The sequence below is a fragment of the Anabrus simplex genome, chromosome 1 (genome assembly GCF_040414725.1).
Source record: "Anabrus simplex isolate iqAnaSimp1 chromosome 1, ASM4041472v1, whole genome shotgun sequence".
Taxonomy (NCBI): domain Eukaryota; kingdom Metazoa; phylum Arthropoda; class Insecta; order Orthoptera; family Tettigoniidae; genus Anabrus; species Anabrus simplex.
In genome coordinates, this window is record NC_090265.1 from 1,272,048,489 (window position 1) to 1,272,066,571 (window position 18,083).

Sequence of the window (18,083 nt, forward strand, 5' to 3'; positions counted from 1 at the left end):
AAACAGAACATTTCTCAAAACAACACATGTGTAGAAAATGCTAACAATCAATTTGCAGCAAAACATACGGTGTTTCACTGAAAAGTAATTAACATAATATTCATCTTGTCATTGTCCGGCACCATGGTTAAATGATTAGCGTGCTGTCCTTTAGCCCAGGGGTTATCAGGTTCAATTCCCAGCTAGGTTGGGGATTTTAACCTTTAGTGATTAAATTCAACGGCTCAGGGGTGTGTGTGTGTATGTGTGTGCCGTCTTCATCATTAGAATTCATCATAGGCAGGGCCCCATCCTCACAGACGCTCAGGTCGACTATACGGCGTCATCTCGAAAGACCTGCAACAAGCTTATTTGGAGGCCACACGTTATCGTTATCATCATCATCATCACCATCGTCGTCGTCGTCATCGTCGTCGCATCGCGTTTGTTCTTTTCTGAAATTTCGAAGATGAAAGCAATCACCTTCCAGGCAGTCACAGTCCTCTCCTGCTATGCCCTAGTTATTAACTGTTACTAAATCAGTAGGGTTTAATTAATTTCACTATACCACTGTAGTGTATTCTCTCCAATGTGCATCAGCGATGGTACGAAGTAGCCCAGCCTTCACAGCCTCGGGTATGTGAGGTAGCCTTACTGCCCACTAAACTCCAGGTGAAGCAATGGTCTCGGAACGGGGCTTGGTGCAACGCAAATGCCGACTAATAATGTGTTTTTTTAAAATTAACATCTGAACGCTCTCATTAAATTTTAAACGCAGCAATTTACTAAAATGTTAGCCTCTGTGAACACTTCAGATAACCTCCCATTACGCAACAAAGGTAAATTTAAGGGCGTGGTCAGTGCTTGGATGGGTAACCATTCCAATACTACCACATATATGAAACACTAAACCATCCACTCAAGCGAATTATTGGACATGTTCCATTTACCTGCCTTTATCAATACTTTTGAATTAATAGTAAAAATTCTCTTATCAACAGTTAAGCAACATTGGGCGTGGTCACCCACTGGATGGGTGGCTAATGTCCGCAATTTTACTGATCACAAACCTTGCAAATTCATTAATAACTGTCATAACTAATCTCAAATAACACACTATTCTGTTATACTTTTCCAACCAAATACAAATTTCCATTAAACGGCTGGGTGAGGAGCATTAAATTGCACCGGTACCAGCAACAGCAACCAAACCCCTCTTCCCAGCGTGAGGGGGCTTTTAAATTTCTAATGGACATGGTGTGGGATGTCGTAATTCCGCGTCTAGTAGTTCAGAGATATTCTTCTCAGGTCCATCCTTTTTTTCAACAGTATGATGTGCTTTCCAGCCGGTCCCGTGGTGTAGGGGTAGCGTGCCTTCCTCTTATCCGGAGGCCCGGGTTCGACTCCCGGCCAGGTCAGGGATTTTTACCTGGACTTGAGGGCTGGACGTGATTAGAACTGAGGAGCTATCTGACGGTGAGATAGCGGCCCCGGTCTAGAAAGCCAAGATTAACAGCCGAGAGGATTCATCGAGCTGACCACATGATACCTCCTAATATGCAGGCCTTCGAGCTGAGTAGCGGTCGCTTGGCAGGCCAAGGCCCTTCAAGGGCTGTAGTGCCATGCGGTTTGGTTTGTTTTTTTATTTTTGTATGATGTGCTTTTCATCTCCATGTTCAAAAACGTAGTACTCAGTATACTTTTCATCGAACATTCGTCTGACCTAAAACAGTACATTTTTTCACGAATATTATCTTCATCACTAATGTGTTCTACATTCCGTAATCACTCAGATAAATATTTTGTATTCTTTAATGTCCAGTGTATTCCAAGATTCCTGAGTTGGGTAACTTGATCGTAAATCTCGTAATACTTTCCTTTTGTAGAAATCGATGCGTTTTTTCCACAGTAATCATTCCACCCAGCAAAAACTCTACAGACATGTAGAGAACTATGACCCCAAAGAGGAACGGTATTTTTCCACAGTAATCATTCCACCCTGCAAAAAACTCTATGGGCATGTAGAGAACTATGACCCCAAAGAGGAACCGTATTAACAATATCTTTAATGGTGCCTTCATATCTTAAAAGAAAGTGGATTATATTGTGAAGGATAATGCCATTTTTATTCTGCAAACCACACCCATCACAAAAAAGTCTCAACACCTTTTCTCCATGATAGTTGGTATTTTCTAAGAATTGTAGTAAGCTGAGGAAACTTCTGTCGACACACGGCCATCTTGTTCTTCACTCCAAGTGTAAAATATAGGACTTTTTCACTTCACATCAGTAATGTATACATAGTAAAAACTGATTTGACTTGCGTAGAATGTTTCTTCGATGGGGCTTTTCGGTAATGATTGGACTTGCTGTACATCAAAGCAGAAAGTTGTTCATTCTTCACACTTCTCGTTCATGATGCGTATTGGCACGTTTCTTGTGAATTATATTCTATAACATTAAATTTACCCGAACGTGTCCAACAATTTTCTTAAATGATTTTTAATGTTCTTACAGAATCTGCAAATATCCGATCTTGAACTTATAAGGGCACTGTCGTAATCTTCTCTTAATAATCATTGAAACATTGAAGAAGACACTTTTAGACTGCCGGTATTATCCCGAACAGTTGTTTCATTGTAATGTTTGTGGAGTTTTAAAATTGTTATATCACTTTATAAGCACAGTCTTTTCGCTTTCCCTCGAGTATTATGGCTATTAGCTGCCTGAAGATTACCTAAAAACATTCTAGCAGAATTTATTTTCGCAGCAGATTTCTAGCTTGCGTGGTCTCCTTCTCTGTATTCCTTTTGTAATTTCTTAGTAATATTATTCAGATGTGTATGCTTGACTGAAGGTACTGAACCATTCTGTTCATTCATTAATAAGCGATATTTAACGCAGATGAAATATTGCTCAACATGACGCCAAATATAAGGGCGTGATGCCGTATAGAACACGGGAACATTGAGGTGGTTCCCTAGGCAGAGTGTGACCATGCATGAGTGAAACGGAAGATATGTGGAAGAAGGAAAGAGAGATAAGAATTTTGTTTTGGGAAGTACCATGCCATCCTAACAATATTTTAAGCGGTAATAGTCAGGTTTACCATGTCAGGGGAATTGAGTGATATCTCCTCTACCTAAGGGTTTACCAGGATAAAAAAATGATGGAAATTATCTCCAGAATTTTAGGAAGCTAATGACATGTTTAACGCCATTTATAAGTAAAGAGATTGCTAACTTCGCATTAATCCGACCACCATCGGAAGCTGTTTAGGGGCTGCATACCATACTCAAGAGTGTTTTAAGGGAGTTTCCCTGGCGTGGCTTCACTTTATGCTCCCTATAAGAGATGAGAGATGTGGAGGAAGGCTGTTCTTTCGACGGTAAGATTGCTGCTAGTGCGTGTCGCGCGTCTGTCTATATTTTGCGCCATAAACCTTTGTCTGAACAAAGACTGTAATTACTTCAGTGCGGTCACGCTAATTTTATTCATCGGAGAAGTGATTCTTAAGTCTGTTCAATAACTATTTTAACATGTGACTATATTAAGATTCTTCCTTTTATTTTGTGCGGTCGCAAATTTGCGAGCATTCAACTAGATACATTGCCATATGTATAGATTTCTTCGCAGAAGTGGCAAGGTCAAATACAGCAATAGACGATCTTCGGCAATAGGATCAGAGCCGCTAATTAAAATTATCCAAGTTTTGTGTACGGGACACAGATGTGTGGTGAAGTTGAGCTAATTGAAATGACAATATAGTTCAGGGAATAAGGCTACTAGTTTTGCATTTCAGTAAAGTAGGCCTATACACATGTTAAGATGTAATTTCGTCTATTGACACGACAATAATGTTAACGTCATGATATACAGCATTTATCTTACACCCATGAAATTCAGTAGGAGAGACGGTGGTGGCGTGCGGTTTATTAACTAAACATCTCATACCAGTAAGTGTCGTAACGAAGCCTTCAAGCTGGTCTTCAACTTCAGAATGGAGCCACCTACGCGGCTGGGAACAAGAGGATCGACCCAGGACCACATCTTTACAATGAAGGGCTAAGAAGGCAGAGCTGAGCCAGGAATGAGAGATGAGAGGGTCACCAAATACGAGATAAGTGAACCAACCTTTTAATCATGTGGTAGGATTAGTGACAGTTACGCAGAAATTTAGTAATTAAGTATGTAAATATTAGTAGTCGATCCCTTTTGGCAATTAGAATAAGACTCGATAATAGCCCAACGGGCTACTTATCATGGTGGCTTTAAAATCATTAATGTTCTTAATGTACAGATTTTATTATGTAGGGAACAGAAATGTGCGTTATATTATTTTATAGGGGGAAGAGAACTAGACGTTACATAAGGTTGTTTATTTTAAGGGTAGATCAGAATATCGCTTAGTGTTTCGTCTCCAGGTTAAGGGGAGTTTGAAAGGCCTATCCTGCCAATGTTAAATAAGCTAAGAATATGTTCCTATATTTTGGAACCAATAAAGATACGACTCTGAATTTTTACAGCTGATATTTCTATATTATTTTTGTGGACTGAAGCAGAATTAAAATATAAAAACGAAAAGAACGAGATATATGATTTTTTTCAAAAGATGCCATTTTTACACAAAATATTTGTAGATGGACACCCCTTACTTCATGTCTATGGAAACCTGTGCTAGGATTCTGCTTCAGTAAGGAGAGTACGATGTAATAAAGTATCTCACAAAGTTTAATGTATGTATCACAAGTAGTTTTTCAGATACAGGAACATTAATTGTAAAAAAAGACATTTTGAGAAAATCAGGTTTAAAACTTGAAATTATAAGAATTCGCTCAGATTTTTTAATTAAGACTCAAAAGCACCCCTCCTTCTCTAAAAACCTTTCCCTTCGTGATGACCTTGCTGCTTTGGTGTTGAACTCTGCTGCACGCTGTGCCTTGGCAATTCTTAATTTGTCTAAATGTTGCAGTCCCTTCATAGTATGACGGCCAGGGTTGATAATAATAATAATAATCGTATGGCCTCAGCTACCGTGTGCAGACATTTCGATTTGACGCCATCTGGCTGTCTGCTCGTCAATTTCGACGTTCCGTTTTACTCTAGGTCCGCTAGATGGCAGACAGAGTAAACCGGATCTCTCTTGGGCGTCTATGGCTGAGATTTAATTAATTTTGTCGGGTAAATACCAAATGTATCACCAGAGATCTTTTACATGCCGACATCGTACGACATGGAGTGTCGAATGGACTTTTTTCGACCCTTCAAAAATCCGACCACCTCTGCCAGGTTTGAACCAGCTATCTTGGGATTCGTAGGCCGACACTCTACCACGGATCCACAGAGGCAGCTGCCAGGGTTGATGTTGAGATGCAATAACACTCTTACTCTTCCCATGTTCCCATCATTAAATGTTAATACAGCATCACTGAGTCTCCATTTCAAAGTTTTTAACCCCACAAATTAATACATATTTGGGCACTCGAGTCCAGATAATATTGCTGATAGACTCGTTTGGGATTCTGAGTGTGAAGGTCTGGATGAGCTAGGTCTCTGTAGATTGGCTTGATAGCTTCCATAACTGCTTCAGGTATAGTATCATTGTGCTCAAAATACTGTCATGAAATTTCATCCTTCCGGATCCCAGTACTTCAAAAATTACCTAATTTAGATTCACTTGCATTGGTAGGGGGCGTGTCTGTCTTCTTGTCTGATGTCACATTTTGACAATCTCTTTCTACACTGTTGGCAGATTCTACCTCATGTGAACCACATGGTCTTGTGTTTTTAGTACGCTGGTTGCCACAAAACTTACGTTTCCAAAATATACTACCACTTCTAGGCATATTTATACTTTGTTTACCAAAAAAATTGGAGTCAAACTACACGGAAGCACTTCCTGAGACACTAATTCACACGAAATTCAACATTTTTTACACAAGAAAACAAGCATAGCGGCAGACATATTTGAAACAGAAGAGTAACAAAAATTGAGCGCAGAGTATTCTCTATCGATAGGCGCAAACCACAGCCTTCTACGTGCAGTAGTTTCAGAGATATTCGTAAATAAAGAGATGCATGTCCAAAATCAACCAGCCTGACGGATATGCAAGCAATGTTATAAAATTAAAAATAAAATACTTCTAGCAGTCACACAGAGATAAATTATATACCATTTTATTCATTAAACACTAAATAATATTGTAGGACTTATTTCGAAAAATGTCAAAATCTCACATTTCTGCCTTTCAAACTCCCCTTAAAATGTTGTGTGTAATGATCATTTCAGTAAGCTTATTACTCTCTCTTATTTGGTAGGATAGAAAGATATGCGTAACGTAGCATTTGCATGTTGCCTGAGCATGGGTATTTTCATGCTTTCTTTTGATTAAATTCTGCTACGAAAGAAAATCTACGTTGTAAGCAGTGTCATCTAAATAACTGACTAAGTTGCACACCGCCAAAGATATGTACTCGAACCATGGGTCTGGAGGGTGTCAGGTCACGCCATATGTACAGAGTGTCGTGATTTAATGAGAAATTGTACGGCAGAGTACTGTGAAGGAAATAGGCCCGAGGTGGTCTGTTATTAGAGCCAGATATACGTATGGAATGAGAATTGGCTCCTTGCTTGTTATAAGAAGTTATGTTATGGCTTATAGATTTGTCAAGAAAAGAGGAAACTGAAAGCGCTCTTGTGATGATGAATCCAGAACGTAGTGAAACCAGGTCAATGTCAGCCTTGTTTACAATTTTTTGTGTGATGGGGGGAAACTTGACTGGCTAGACAACCAGGTCAATGGCCCAACACTGCACTCCAGGAAGTCGCGACCATTCTTAAAAGCCGAGGGTTGTAAGGGATTCTTTCTTTCAGGCCGAGAGTTATTTGTGTCTACGATCTTTCTTTTGTTTTCTCTTCTTTTTCCATTTACTGGTCCATATTGGTGTATATTTGTATATGTGATATCTGTGTGTACTAGAGGATACGGTCGTAATTATTAGATTATCTAGCAAGTATGTAGTTCACCCAGAGGATATGAATTCACATCCCTGTCATTTTTATGTTAAGGCGAGCAACAAGTAGCTTCTGGGTTTGGTTTTTAGTTGTCTTTTATAGCGTTTTGTGTTGCTGTTTATATGTAAATATTTCCCGAATGTGAGGGAATCTTAGTAGTAAATATATTTCTTCGAAGCGTCCTTAAACCTGGTACCATGCTTTATCTTGAAGGTCCAATGGTGTTGTTCACCAAAAGACGGCATATTTGGTTCATTCATCCGCCAGGCAGCATACCATCATCTCATTTCACCTTTGTACATTATAAATGTAAGCCTTTATGGCATTTATCTTTGCACTACGAGTGCGATCTATTATTTAAAATAGTTTTTGTGACAACAGAAATTTATTCTTTGTCAATTAAATACTTAAAGATAACAACTGATTTCCTCATTTCCGTAATTAAAATTAATAGTGCAGTATCACTGTCGAATTATACTCTCGTCACAAGAACCCAAACGCCCATCTGCCGGTTGCAGTTAGGCTGGTGCAGTTTATTTATGGACAAGTAAGCAGGTAAGTCATGAAACCCACTATTGCTTCATGCACTGAAGGGTATAGTACGTGAGGGAAAAAAACGTTATATAGACTGGTATATTTTTACGTTATCTAGTTCCACAAAGTAAGAGACGTGAAACTGCTTCTGTTAATGTGTTTCCACTCTCGGACGAGATCTTCTGCGTTTGATATCCTTCATTATCATGAAACAGGAAATCATTCATTCTTCTGCAGACTTTTCTGGAATGCTGTGTATGAGTTCTATGAGTTTTAATGCATCTCGGGGATGGGCTGAATTACATTAAAATGATTGTGTGTTATGAAGACACGGCACGAATATACTTGCATTTTTGATTTACAGTACAACCCCTTCTTCTTAGTATTACGCTTGATGTCAATACTTTTAAGGCTCTTAATACTTCTTCTATTGCCATCTTTCTCTAACTCGCTTTCATTAACTGCATCCATTTGTAGCACAACTTGCAGTTTAGGACTGACTGTCATAAAAATCAAACTAGTTTAGGCACTTAAAAATAATCTACAATAGTTCAAAAGTAGCGAGGTACTCAAAAATGACAATGTATATTATTTTTCACTCCAGCTGAAACAAAACGATTACACATTTATAATGTTAATATAGCTTCTATTCAGCAGTGAGTTAACGAAAATAACTCTCCTAAGCACTGATTTTCTGGTTACTGGGTCAGTATAATGTAAACAAATGTGATCATGTGACAGACATTGTTTGCTCCCATTGTTCAGTTGGACAGGTTTTCATTTGTTTGCCACAGGCTTGTTGACCTGTTCTTATTTGTTGGAAACTGTTACCTTGAAATAAAAAACACGATAAGGTATATTGACGTTTGCTTGAAACTAATTGTTTGATTCAATGCAGATGAACTTGCCGGTTCAATATCAATACAAACTTCCATTTTTTGTGGTGGACACGTCGCGTTTGCATGCCAGCTCCTCACTTTTCTTTCTATATCTAAAATTCTTTGATTTCCGTTTACAACAACTATAAAGTTGTTCTAAATCCTGAAAGAAGTTCACTAAAACTGGTTTGAAACGATGGAAGAATAACGTTGGTCATTGAATCTCTGCAAAACCAGAGTCTGAAGATGCAAATGAATGGACAGCTGCACGAAGATAAAATTAGAAAATAAGTATGTTTGTTCCCTATCACCATATTTCTTTACCTCGTTGAAAAACAATGAAAATATCCGACTCGGAACCACATGGAAGCAATGTAAATTCAATTGACATCCATTATAAATGTGATATGTTGACTATATTACACTAATGCATGACGGTGCAGAATCTACTACAAATAAAGTCTCATTAAAAACATTTGAGTCAAACATCAGCATCAGTTAAATTAAAATATTAGCATATCACAACAAAAACAAAACAGAACACCCATCAAAGAAAGGAAGGAATACAAGTTATGAAATTTGTTATTTAGGAGTTTAGTAACAAAATACAATGTATGTTGTATGGAAGAACAAAAGCTAAAATACTGAAACGTGCCTCAGACGGAGGTAGCAAATGACTCCCAGTATGGAAAGAAAGAAACAATCTCTGAAGACATTTTAAAGTATTGTTATATGGCCATGGTATGATAATCAGCGCAGAGAGAAGCAAGACTATGGGGATATCAAGAGGAGAAACATAAAGAAAAGGCATTGCGAAAATCGGTGATCAAAACATGGAACAGTTTCAAATACCTAGTGAGTGAATTAGTGCAGAATACAAGGCTGGATATGGAGGTTAGCAAAAAGGTACTCTATCAGAGTGTAAGAAACCTTGTCTGGAATAAGAAAGTACCAAGGAAGTGTAAAGAGATAATATACAGAATGTATTATGCACCCATATTAACTTATGGGGCTGAGACCTGAACAGTGACAAGTAGAGAAGGGAGTGCAATTCAAGCCAGCGAAATGAAATGCCTAAGAAGTATGGTAGGAAAAACGGAATCAGAAACGAAGATATTAGAAAGGAATTCCGAATATTAGAAAAATGAGAGAATTGATAGGAATGAGGATTATTTGGACATGTAAATAATATGGAGGAGAAAAGAATACCTAAACACAAGATGGAGATGACGTTCGAGGGAATGAGATCGAGAAGGAAACCTAGAGCAAGGAGGATCGAGTCAATACAGAGGAGAGCTAGAAGAAGAAACCTGGACTGGAATAAAGTGATCGAATGCAAACTTTGCGCCTTGAAGACTTGGGAGTAAGGCGACGAGATGTTCGACTATGTGGTATGTTTAGAGCTGTCCGTGGGAAGATGGTGGAATGACATTAGTAGACGAATACACTCGATCTGAGTTTTTAAAATTGGAAAGATAATAGTATGAAGATAAAACTGGAATGCAAGAGGACAAATTAGGGAAAATAAGCATTTATAAGGCGACGATTGTTAGGGACCTATGCCTACCCTGCATAGGTATATCCAGTTGATCATAAAATAAACACAACTGCTTTAAAAAAGAAACACTATATTACGGAAAATACAATATCACTTATTACAGTCTGCCAGCCATCCTTTCTCTCTCTTTTTCCCCCCAGAGATCACCATAACAACAGCCAAACACTCAGAGTAAACGTGACATTCTCTCACCTTTTGATACAAATCAAAACACAATATTTACAGACAGAGGCGAGAAGGTATTTGAACTCTCCTTCCACTTATGTTTCCAGTAGTGCTCCCGTATCATGGCAAGTGGAATCTGAACACCATCATGAGAAGCTCTTAAATGATGTTCCCTGATTATCACCTCAGTCAGAGGGTGATTTGATGGCGATAAAGCAGGTGTACGGAAATCGTATTCATTCTTTCTGTTGGTGATTTTTGTCTTAACCCTGACGAGGCCCAGCTGGTCTTTGAAAAGGCACAATGTTTTTTGGTTGTCCCTTTCAGTAAATTTCTCTTCTTGAACAATTTCCAACAGTCATCTCTCCGCCATTGTTATTTCAAAACAATCCAATTCAGAAGCAACATTCTGCACTACGTCCTTTCTCGCATTGTTGATGAACTGCAGCATCCAGGCCACCATTCTGCCGATCCTTGAATACTGAGAAAAGAATCTAAAATACCACTGCTTTTCCTGGGAGACAAGCATAGTAGTGGTAACAAGGCCTTTTCTTCTTTCTTCACCGACCTCCTCTTCATTAATTTCTACAATGCGCGATGGCCACCTGTTCTCTTCCAACTTCAACCAAGCGGGTCCCTCCCACCATCGAGAAGAAACCAGCCGCGAAGTAGAGCAACCTCTCGAAGGTAGGTCTGCTAGGTTGTCTGTACCTGGTAGATGAAACCAACGCTTAGGATTAGTAAATAATACATTTTCCTCCACTCTGTTAGTGAGGAACACTCCCCAAGCTTCCTCTCTTCTTATCCAACATAGCACAGAAGAAGAGTCACTCCAATAGTACTCTGGGGTGTCCGTCAGATTCAAACTTTCCTTCACAGAAAAGCAGAGACGTGAGCCTATAGTGCAGGCTAATAACTCCAGTCTCTGTATCGTTATTTTCTTTAGGGGGCTACCCTTGATTTTGTTGTGACCAGTCGCATTTCAACTTCTTTTCCATTGAAAGATCTTAAGAAAATAACGGCTGGATAAGTCATTTGACTGGCATCACAAAATACATGCATACTCCATGATGTTTTATCCCCACAACCAGAAAATCTTCTAGGCACTTTAGTTTCAGCATCAGAGGACAACTCATTCAACCACTTATCGAATTTGATTTGGGTGTTTTCACTTAACGGACTATCCCAACATAGTTTCTCCCTCCAACTTTCCTGTAGTAAAACCTTAGGTAAAATGGAAACCGGACAAGTAAAACCAATTGGTTCAAAAATACTTTGAGTCATTGACAAAACTGTCCTCCTTGTGAGAACATCAGAGTCATTCAACTTCACCATTTTACATGACAAAACATCAGCTACGGGGTCCCACAACAAACCCAAAATAGGTGTCACTTTAGGTACTTCATCCTCCAGAGTCAACCTGGTGTACTTCCACCCTCTTAGGTCAAATTTTCCTTGCAACAGTAGCTCCTTCGACTCATCCACAAACAGTTCAAGTTCTTCTGTGCTCACGGAAGTGACGCAGTTGTCCACATACAGAGATGTTCTCAGTTTATCTGCGGTTTCACGGAAGGATGAATTGTTTTTTAAATGAAGATCTAGTACAACTCCAAGTAGAAACGGACTGCAGTTAACTCCAAAAACAACCCGCTTGTGGCGGTATATTTTAAGAGTTCCCTCAGCTAAATTCTCCCACCACAGGAATTTCAAAAAGTTTCGATCCTTTTTAGAGACTGCGATTTGAAGAAAGGCCTTCTTTATGTCTGAAATCACGCCAATCCTGTTTAAACGGAACCGGTTCAAAATAGATGAAATCACTTCTAATAGATTAGGTCCCTTCTCCAGACAGTAGTTGAGTGAAAGTCCTCCTTCAGTTTACATGAAACATCAAACAACTGCCTCACTGCTGTAGTCGATCCTTCCTTAAAAGCTCCTCGGTGCGCTAAAAAGTACCCAGCATTCTGAGAGCTTTCTTGCCCAACTTCTTCAATTATCCCTTCATCTTGCCAGTCATGGAGCACCTGCTGGTACTTCTCAAAATTTTCTTCCTTGATTAAGCGGTGTGTTGCAGAAACCAGTCTTTTTAATGCAACATCCTTGTTGTCTGACAATAGCTGCGGATCTTCTTTCAATGGAAGTGCGACTTCATATCGTCCTTCCTCATCTATCTTAACATTTTCTTGGAAATGTTTCAATGTTGCCATTTCAGTTTTCTTCTTCAACAGCGTTCCAGTCGGGTCACGAATTCCTATGCTTTCCATGTTCCATAGTTCACCCAAACAAGCCGTTCTCACAAACATAGTTCACCATAGACACTGTGTTAGATTTCTAAGTTGTCTTCCATAGCTGTTCCATCACTGTCCAACTAAATGTGGTCCTAACAGCAATCAAACCATACCTCAACTTGATTGTTTCCCCGATCAATAAACTTCTCACGTTGTCTGCACCAATGAGTAACTCGATCTCCGATGGCTCTGGACCATAATCAGAGAGCCAAATTTTCCTTTCTCTGATCTCATCCATCCAAGGACCCCTTTTAACCTTGTGATTGTACCACAAATTACCTTTTGTCCCAGTACCTTAATGTTTTGAGAAATTGAATGACGTAGGTTGTCAATAGCTATCTCATACAGGTTATGATCGTTTACACCGATTGAAGCACCCCCAAAAAAGCTTGTGTTCAATTTTTTCAGTCTTTGATGGAATATACCCCATTTCCACGGCAGTTTTCTCCAATAGATAGGATCTCTGCGAGCCTGTATCCAGCAATTCCCGTACAGTTCTTTTTTCCCCTTGATTATTTAACCTAACTATAAGAGTTTGTAACAGTACTTCCGAAACATCACTGGTTTGAGTCTTAAGGGTTACAGTTGGACCACCTGACAACTTTGAACCCCTTTCTTGGTCCTTCTCATTACACTCCCTTTGTTTACATCTAATTTGGGACACATACTAGCCTCATGTTTATCACTGCAGACGATACATTTTAGTTTCGTAATGGAATTAGTAGCCCTATGTCCCACCTTCAGACATGAAAAACAAGCTTTATTCTCTGACAACCTTTTATGTTTATCCCTTAAGTTCAATTCTTGAGCCCGATGACACCATTTTCTGTCATGCGGTTTATTACAGAAGACACACATAAATAGTTTCCTTTTACAGCGAAAAGCGCACTAACAGTAGCTAAACCTTGCTCCTCTCGCTCCCGTTCTTTAATCTTATCACTCCTCGATTTATTAGAGTGTCCAAAATCAGCTTGAGCGAATGTAATTCTCTCTTCACTCTCTACTTCACCCTCCAGAAAACCAAGTAACGCGGTCAGTTTGTCAGCATGTCCATTATCCTGATGCGTTTTAGTCGCTGATGAATTCCTCATCCAGACACGTAATACTTCCTCAGGCAATCATTGTAAGGGATCATTGTAAGTATCTAGGTGTTAATATAAGGAAAGATCTTCATTGGGGTAATCACATAAATGAGATTGCAAATAAAGGGTACAGATCTCTGCACATGGTTATGAGGGTGTTTAGGGGTTGTAGTAAGGATGTAAAGGAGAGTGCATATAAGTCTCTGGTAATACCCCAACTAGAGTATGGTTCCAGTGTATGGGACCCTCACCAGGATTACCTGATTCAAGAACTGGAAAAAATCCAAAGAAAAGCAGCTCGATTTGTTCTGGGTGATTTCCGACAAAAGAGTAGCGTTACAAAAATGTTGCAATGTTTGGGTTGGGAAGAATTGAGAGAAAGAAGAAGAGCTGCTCGACTAAGTGGTATGTTCCGAGCTGTCAGCGGAGAGATGGCGTGGAATGACATTAGTAGACGAATAAGTTTGAATGGCGTTTATAAAAGTAGGAAAGATCACAATATGAAGATAAAGTTGGAATTCAAGAGGACAAACTGGGGCAAATATTCATTTATAGGAAGGGGAGTTAGGGATTGGAATAACTTACCAAGGGAGATGTTCAATAAATTTCCAATTTCTTTGAAATCATTTAGGAAAAGGCTAGGAAAGCAACAGATAGGGAATCTGCCACCTGGGCGACTGCCCTAAATGCAGATCAGTATTGATTGATTGAAAACTGACATAAATTATTACAGAGGTTATTATAACGGAAAGAGCTTCGAACCGTACTTATCTTGAGTAACGCCTATTGATTCTAAAGCTCTCAGCTGTGCTTCTAACTTGTCGTATAAACTAGCAAGCATAGGCTTCTCCCTTGTCTGAGAAACATTTTTTACTACAAGACTTATGAGCTTCCTGACATTGAATTCTGTCAATAAATCTTCTCTTCCAAACCTACCCCTAAGGGAATCTACAGTCTTAGAGTTTTTTTTTTTTTGCAGTTGGTGGGGGGGGGGGACTGGTAACTAAATCTCTTGTTCGGCTGTCAACCTTCGTGGACTGGATTAGGTATTGGAATTTATCTTCATCCTCAATTTCAGAGTCCTCATGGATGCGCCGAAATTGTCCCCAAAATTCCAACCAATTCCTCACCTCCCCATCGAATTTCACGAGTTCTACCTTTGGTAATTTCAATTGCCTTTTGTTTTTATTCTCAGCTGATACAGTTGATCTCCCTGCCACTACTTCCAACACATTGGCATTATTAGCTTGTAACCAAAAGGGCATATTTTTGTCTTGCATCATCTAATTTGTCTCTAAAACTGTCTATAGATTCGTACTCACGGTCATACTCGTCGTCTTCTTCTCTTTCCAGCAACGGTGTCCAACGGTGCCAGTTCCTTTCCTAACTTTTCCAATTTATTTATCAAGGATTGCAACGTGTCTTCATGAATGCCGTCTTGTTTTTCTTGACTTAAATTTTGCAAGAGCAAGTTGTACGTTTTCGTAAAAGTAGCTCTTACCGGCCTCCGAGCTTTCGTTAACTTCTCCTTTCAATACAATCTACAAGTTGTATGAATTAATATGTATCCTGGCAGGGTCGCCACAATTTCTTAGGGACTTATGCCTACCCGGTATAGGTATAACCAGTTGATCATGAAATAAACACAACTGCTTTAAAAAAGAAACACTATATTACGGAAAATACAACATCACATATTACAGTCTGCCAGCCATCCTTTCTCTCTCCTTTTTTCCCCAAAGATCACCATAACAACAGCCAAACACTCAGAGTAAACGTGACAACGATTAAGGGACTGGAATGTATTATCAAAGGAAATATTCAATACATTTCCAAGTTCATAGAAAACGTTTAACGAAAAGCTAGGTAAACAAATGATAGGGAATCTGCCCCCTCGGAGACAGTCCTAAATGCAGATCATTGATGATTGTTTAATGGTGGAAGGAGACATGTCAAAAATGCTCCGACACGGCAGGAGCTGGGTAATGGGTAAGGAAGATGATATACCCTATATGTTTTAGGTTAGGGATGTCTTCAGTATCACCGCTGGATATCGTGGTTCAAATCGCGGTCACTCCATGTGAGATTTGTGCTGGACAAAGCGGAGGCAGGACAGGTTTCTCTCCGGATACTCCGGGTTTCCCTGCCATCTTTGATTCCTGCAACACTCTCCATTAACACTTCATCTGTCGGCCATTAATCATTGCCCCAGAGGAGTACAACAGGCTTCGGCAGCCGGCACTTTTCCTACACACGCCGCTAGATGGGGGCTTCATTCATTCCATTCCTGACCCGGTCGAATGACTGAAAACCGGCTGTGGATTTTCATATTCATTTTCATGTCCTCAGTAAATGACAGTAATCCAATAGTAAGGCAGATGGTAGTATCCCGTCCTTACAATATACAGCAAATATTAGGAGAGTAATTTACGTTCATTTTGTGTAGTGTAAATATTTATAACGTGAATGCATTGATGTGTTATGTTGTTGTGAGATGGAGCACGGTAGGAGAAGGTTTATTTGTATACTTGTTGTGTTCTTACTACAATGTGGTTGGTAAAGGGGATCTGTATCGCTCAGTACATTCTATAGTTTAACTTATGACAACTTTTATTGGTAGAATTAAAACCTGGCATGCTACCCAGATTCATCATCAGGATTTAAATAGCGCCAGGCAAGTTCATCTGCAAATTTGGAGACTCGTCAGCACATGATATTCACACGCGGAGAAGAAGAGTACTCATGGTAAGCAAAACTCGGTTATTCGTTTTTCCCCCCAAATTTAATACACGTTTAGGCGACACATTTGTTGAATTAGTTTTATTTTCGGCCCAGTAAATAGTTCTACGTTTCATTTTCTTATAATTAATGCCCTTCACGTAAGGAGATGTTAACAGTTTTCTTCAGGCGAAATAAAATTAGTCAATATTGAAAAGTTACTGATTATTTTTATGTCTTAATTACATAAACATACTAGGGTGTGTGATAAACAGAAGTAAATACGACAACTCGATGAACACACATTTTGAAGCCTGTTCTTGGGACAGTTAAAGAATAAAATGTTCTTACCATGCCATCGCATACTGAAAGAGTTGCTCGTGAGCCCCTATGCCCTCGCACACGTCCAGTGTAGTGGCACTGCTGATTCGGCACCCTCCTAGCTACCACTTCTGATATGTTGGGCGATCTGTGTTCTACCACCAGATTCGGAGACATGAAGCCGTGGTTAGGCCATAGTTCTACGTGGTGCGGGACTCCCTCGATCTGTATGACGTAGTGCGCCTTTGGCCCTCCGGGTGGTGCCTGCCTCTTCTCGCGAGTGATTGCCCGCTCATAAAACTGAGGTAAGGAGTATGAGAGGAAGGTGCCATCCTTGTTTGCTCGATGAGGAATTATCAGATCATACTTGTTGATCCCTCGAGTGAATCTACCTGTAAAATACAAATGTAGCATTAAATTAATAATAATACTTCCTCAGAACTCATGAACTCCAACACTGCTTTCGTACGACTAAGACGCAGTTTCAAATACATTAATATTTTATAGGAAGACAGGATTATGAATAAGCGCACACAAGAGGAAAAACACAGTGACTGGTCAGCATCAGAACAGGGAGCAATGAAAGGAGGTGGACACTAAAGTGACACGCCACCGTACGAGGAAGTGTAGCTTTGATTATAGCGTTGTCACGGTGAGTGTAATCTACTCGTAAATAGCTTCGACGGAGGGAAGATGAAACAGTAGTAATGTGCAACCGAATGTGTTGTACGGGCCATATAGATGTAACTTGCATTCTGGAGATCATAGGTTCGAAACGCATCATCGGCAGCCCTGAATATTGTTTTCCGTAGTTTCCCTGTTTCTACACCAGGCAAATACTAGGACTGGCTGTGATTATGGCCACGGCTCTTCTTCCCCAGTCCTCTTTAAACAATAATCACCACCATCACTACTTGCCTTTTTCTATCTCATAGTTGCCGAAAACTTTTCTGAATTAGCACGAGGATTATATATACCACATAAACGTACGTTGTCCGACTCGTTGGCTGAATGGTCAGCGTACTGGCCTTCGGTTCAGAGGGTCCCAGGTTCGATTCCCGGTCGGTTCGGGGATTTTAACCTTCATTGGTTAATTCCAATGGCCCGGGGGCTGGGTGTTTGTGCTATCCCCAACATCCCTGCAACTCACACACCACACATAACACTACCCTCCACCACAATAACGCGCAGTTACCTACACATGGCAGATGCCGCCCACCCTCATCGGAGGGTCTGCCTTACAAGGGCTGCACTCGGCTAGAAATAGCCACACGAAATTTAAAACAATTAACGTACGTTTTAATTTTCACTATTATATCTGCTTACTTGGCGGTAAATGTAAGTGAATCCCTACCGGTTATACCTTTGCTGGCAGGACCTAGTGTTTACAGTTCACTATGTCTTCTGGTATAGGCTAGACTAATTTTGTTACTTCCATTGTTCAGTCTCTGTCTTATTCTTGGCTCTTTGACAATATGAAACTGACCGAGGTATGAGCGATGCTAGCAATGCCATTCCTTATGCAGGCAGTCCCTGCTATGAATAGTG

General features: G+C 39.8%; 1 protein-coding gene across 1 annotated transcript in view; it reads right to left on the minus strand.

Moving 5' to 3' along the window:
• LOC137497198 (A disintegrin and metalloproteinase with thrombospondin motifs 12-like) overlaps positions 1 to 16,949 on the minus strand; it is a 273,946-nt gene extending 256,997 nt beyond the window's left edge. The window contains exon 1 of the mRNA XM_068225728.1: positions 16,566 to 16,949. Within this exon, the coding sequence (XP_068081829.1) occupies positions 16,566 to 16,949 (384 nt within the window). The remainder of the gene's footprint in view (positions 1 to 16,565) is intronic.
• Positions 16,950 to 18,083: the final 1,134 nt, after the last annotated feature.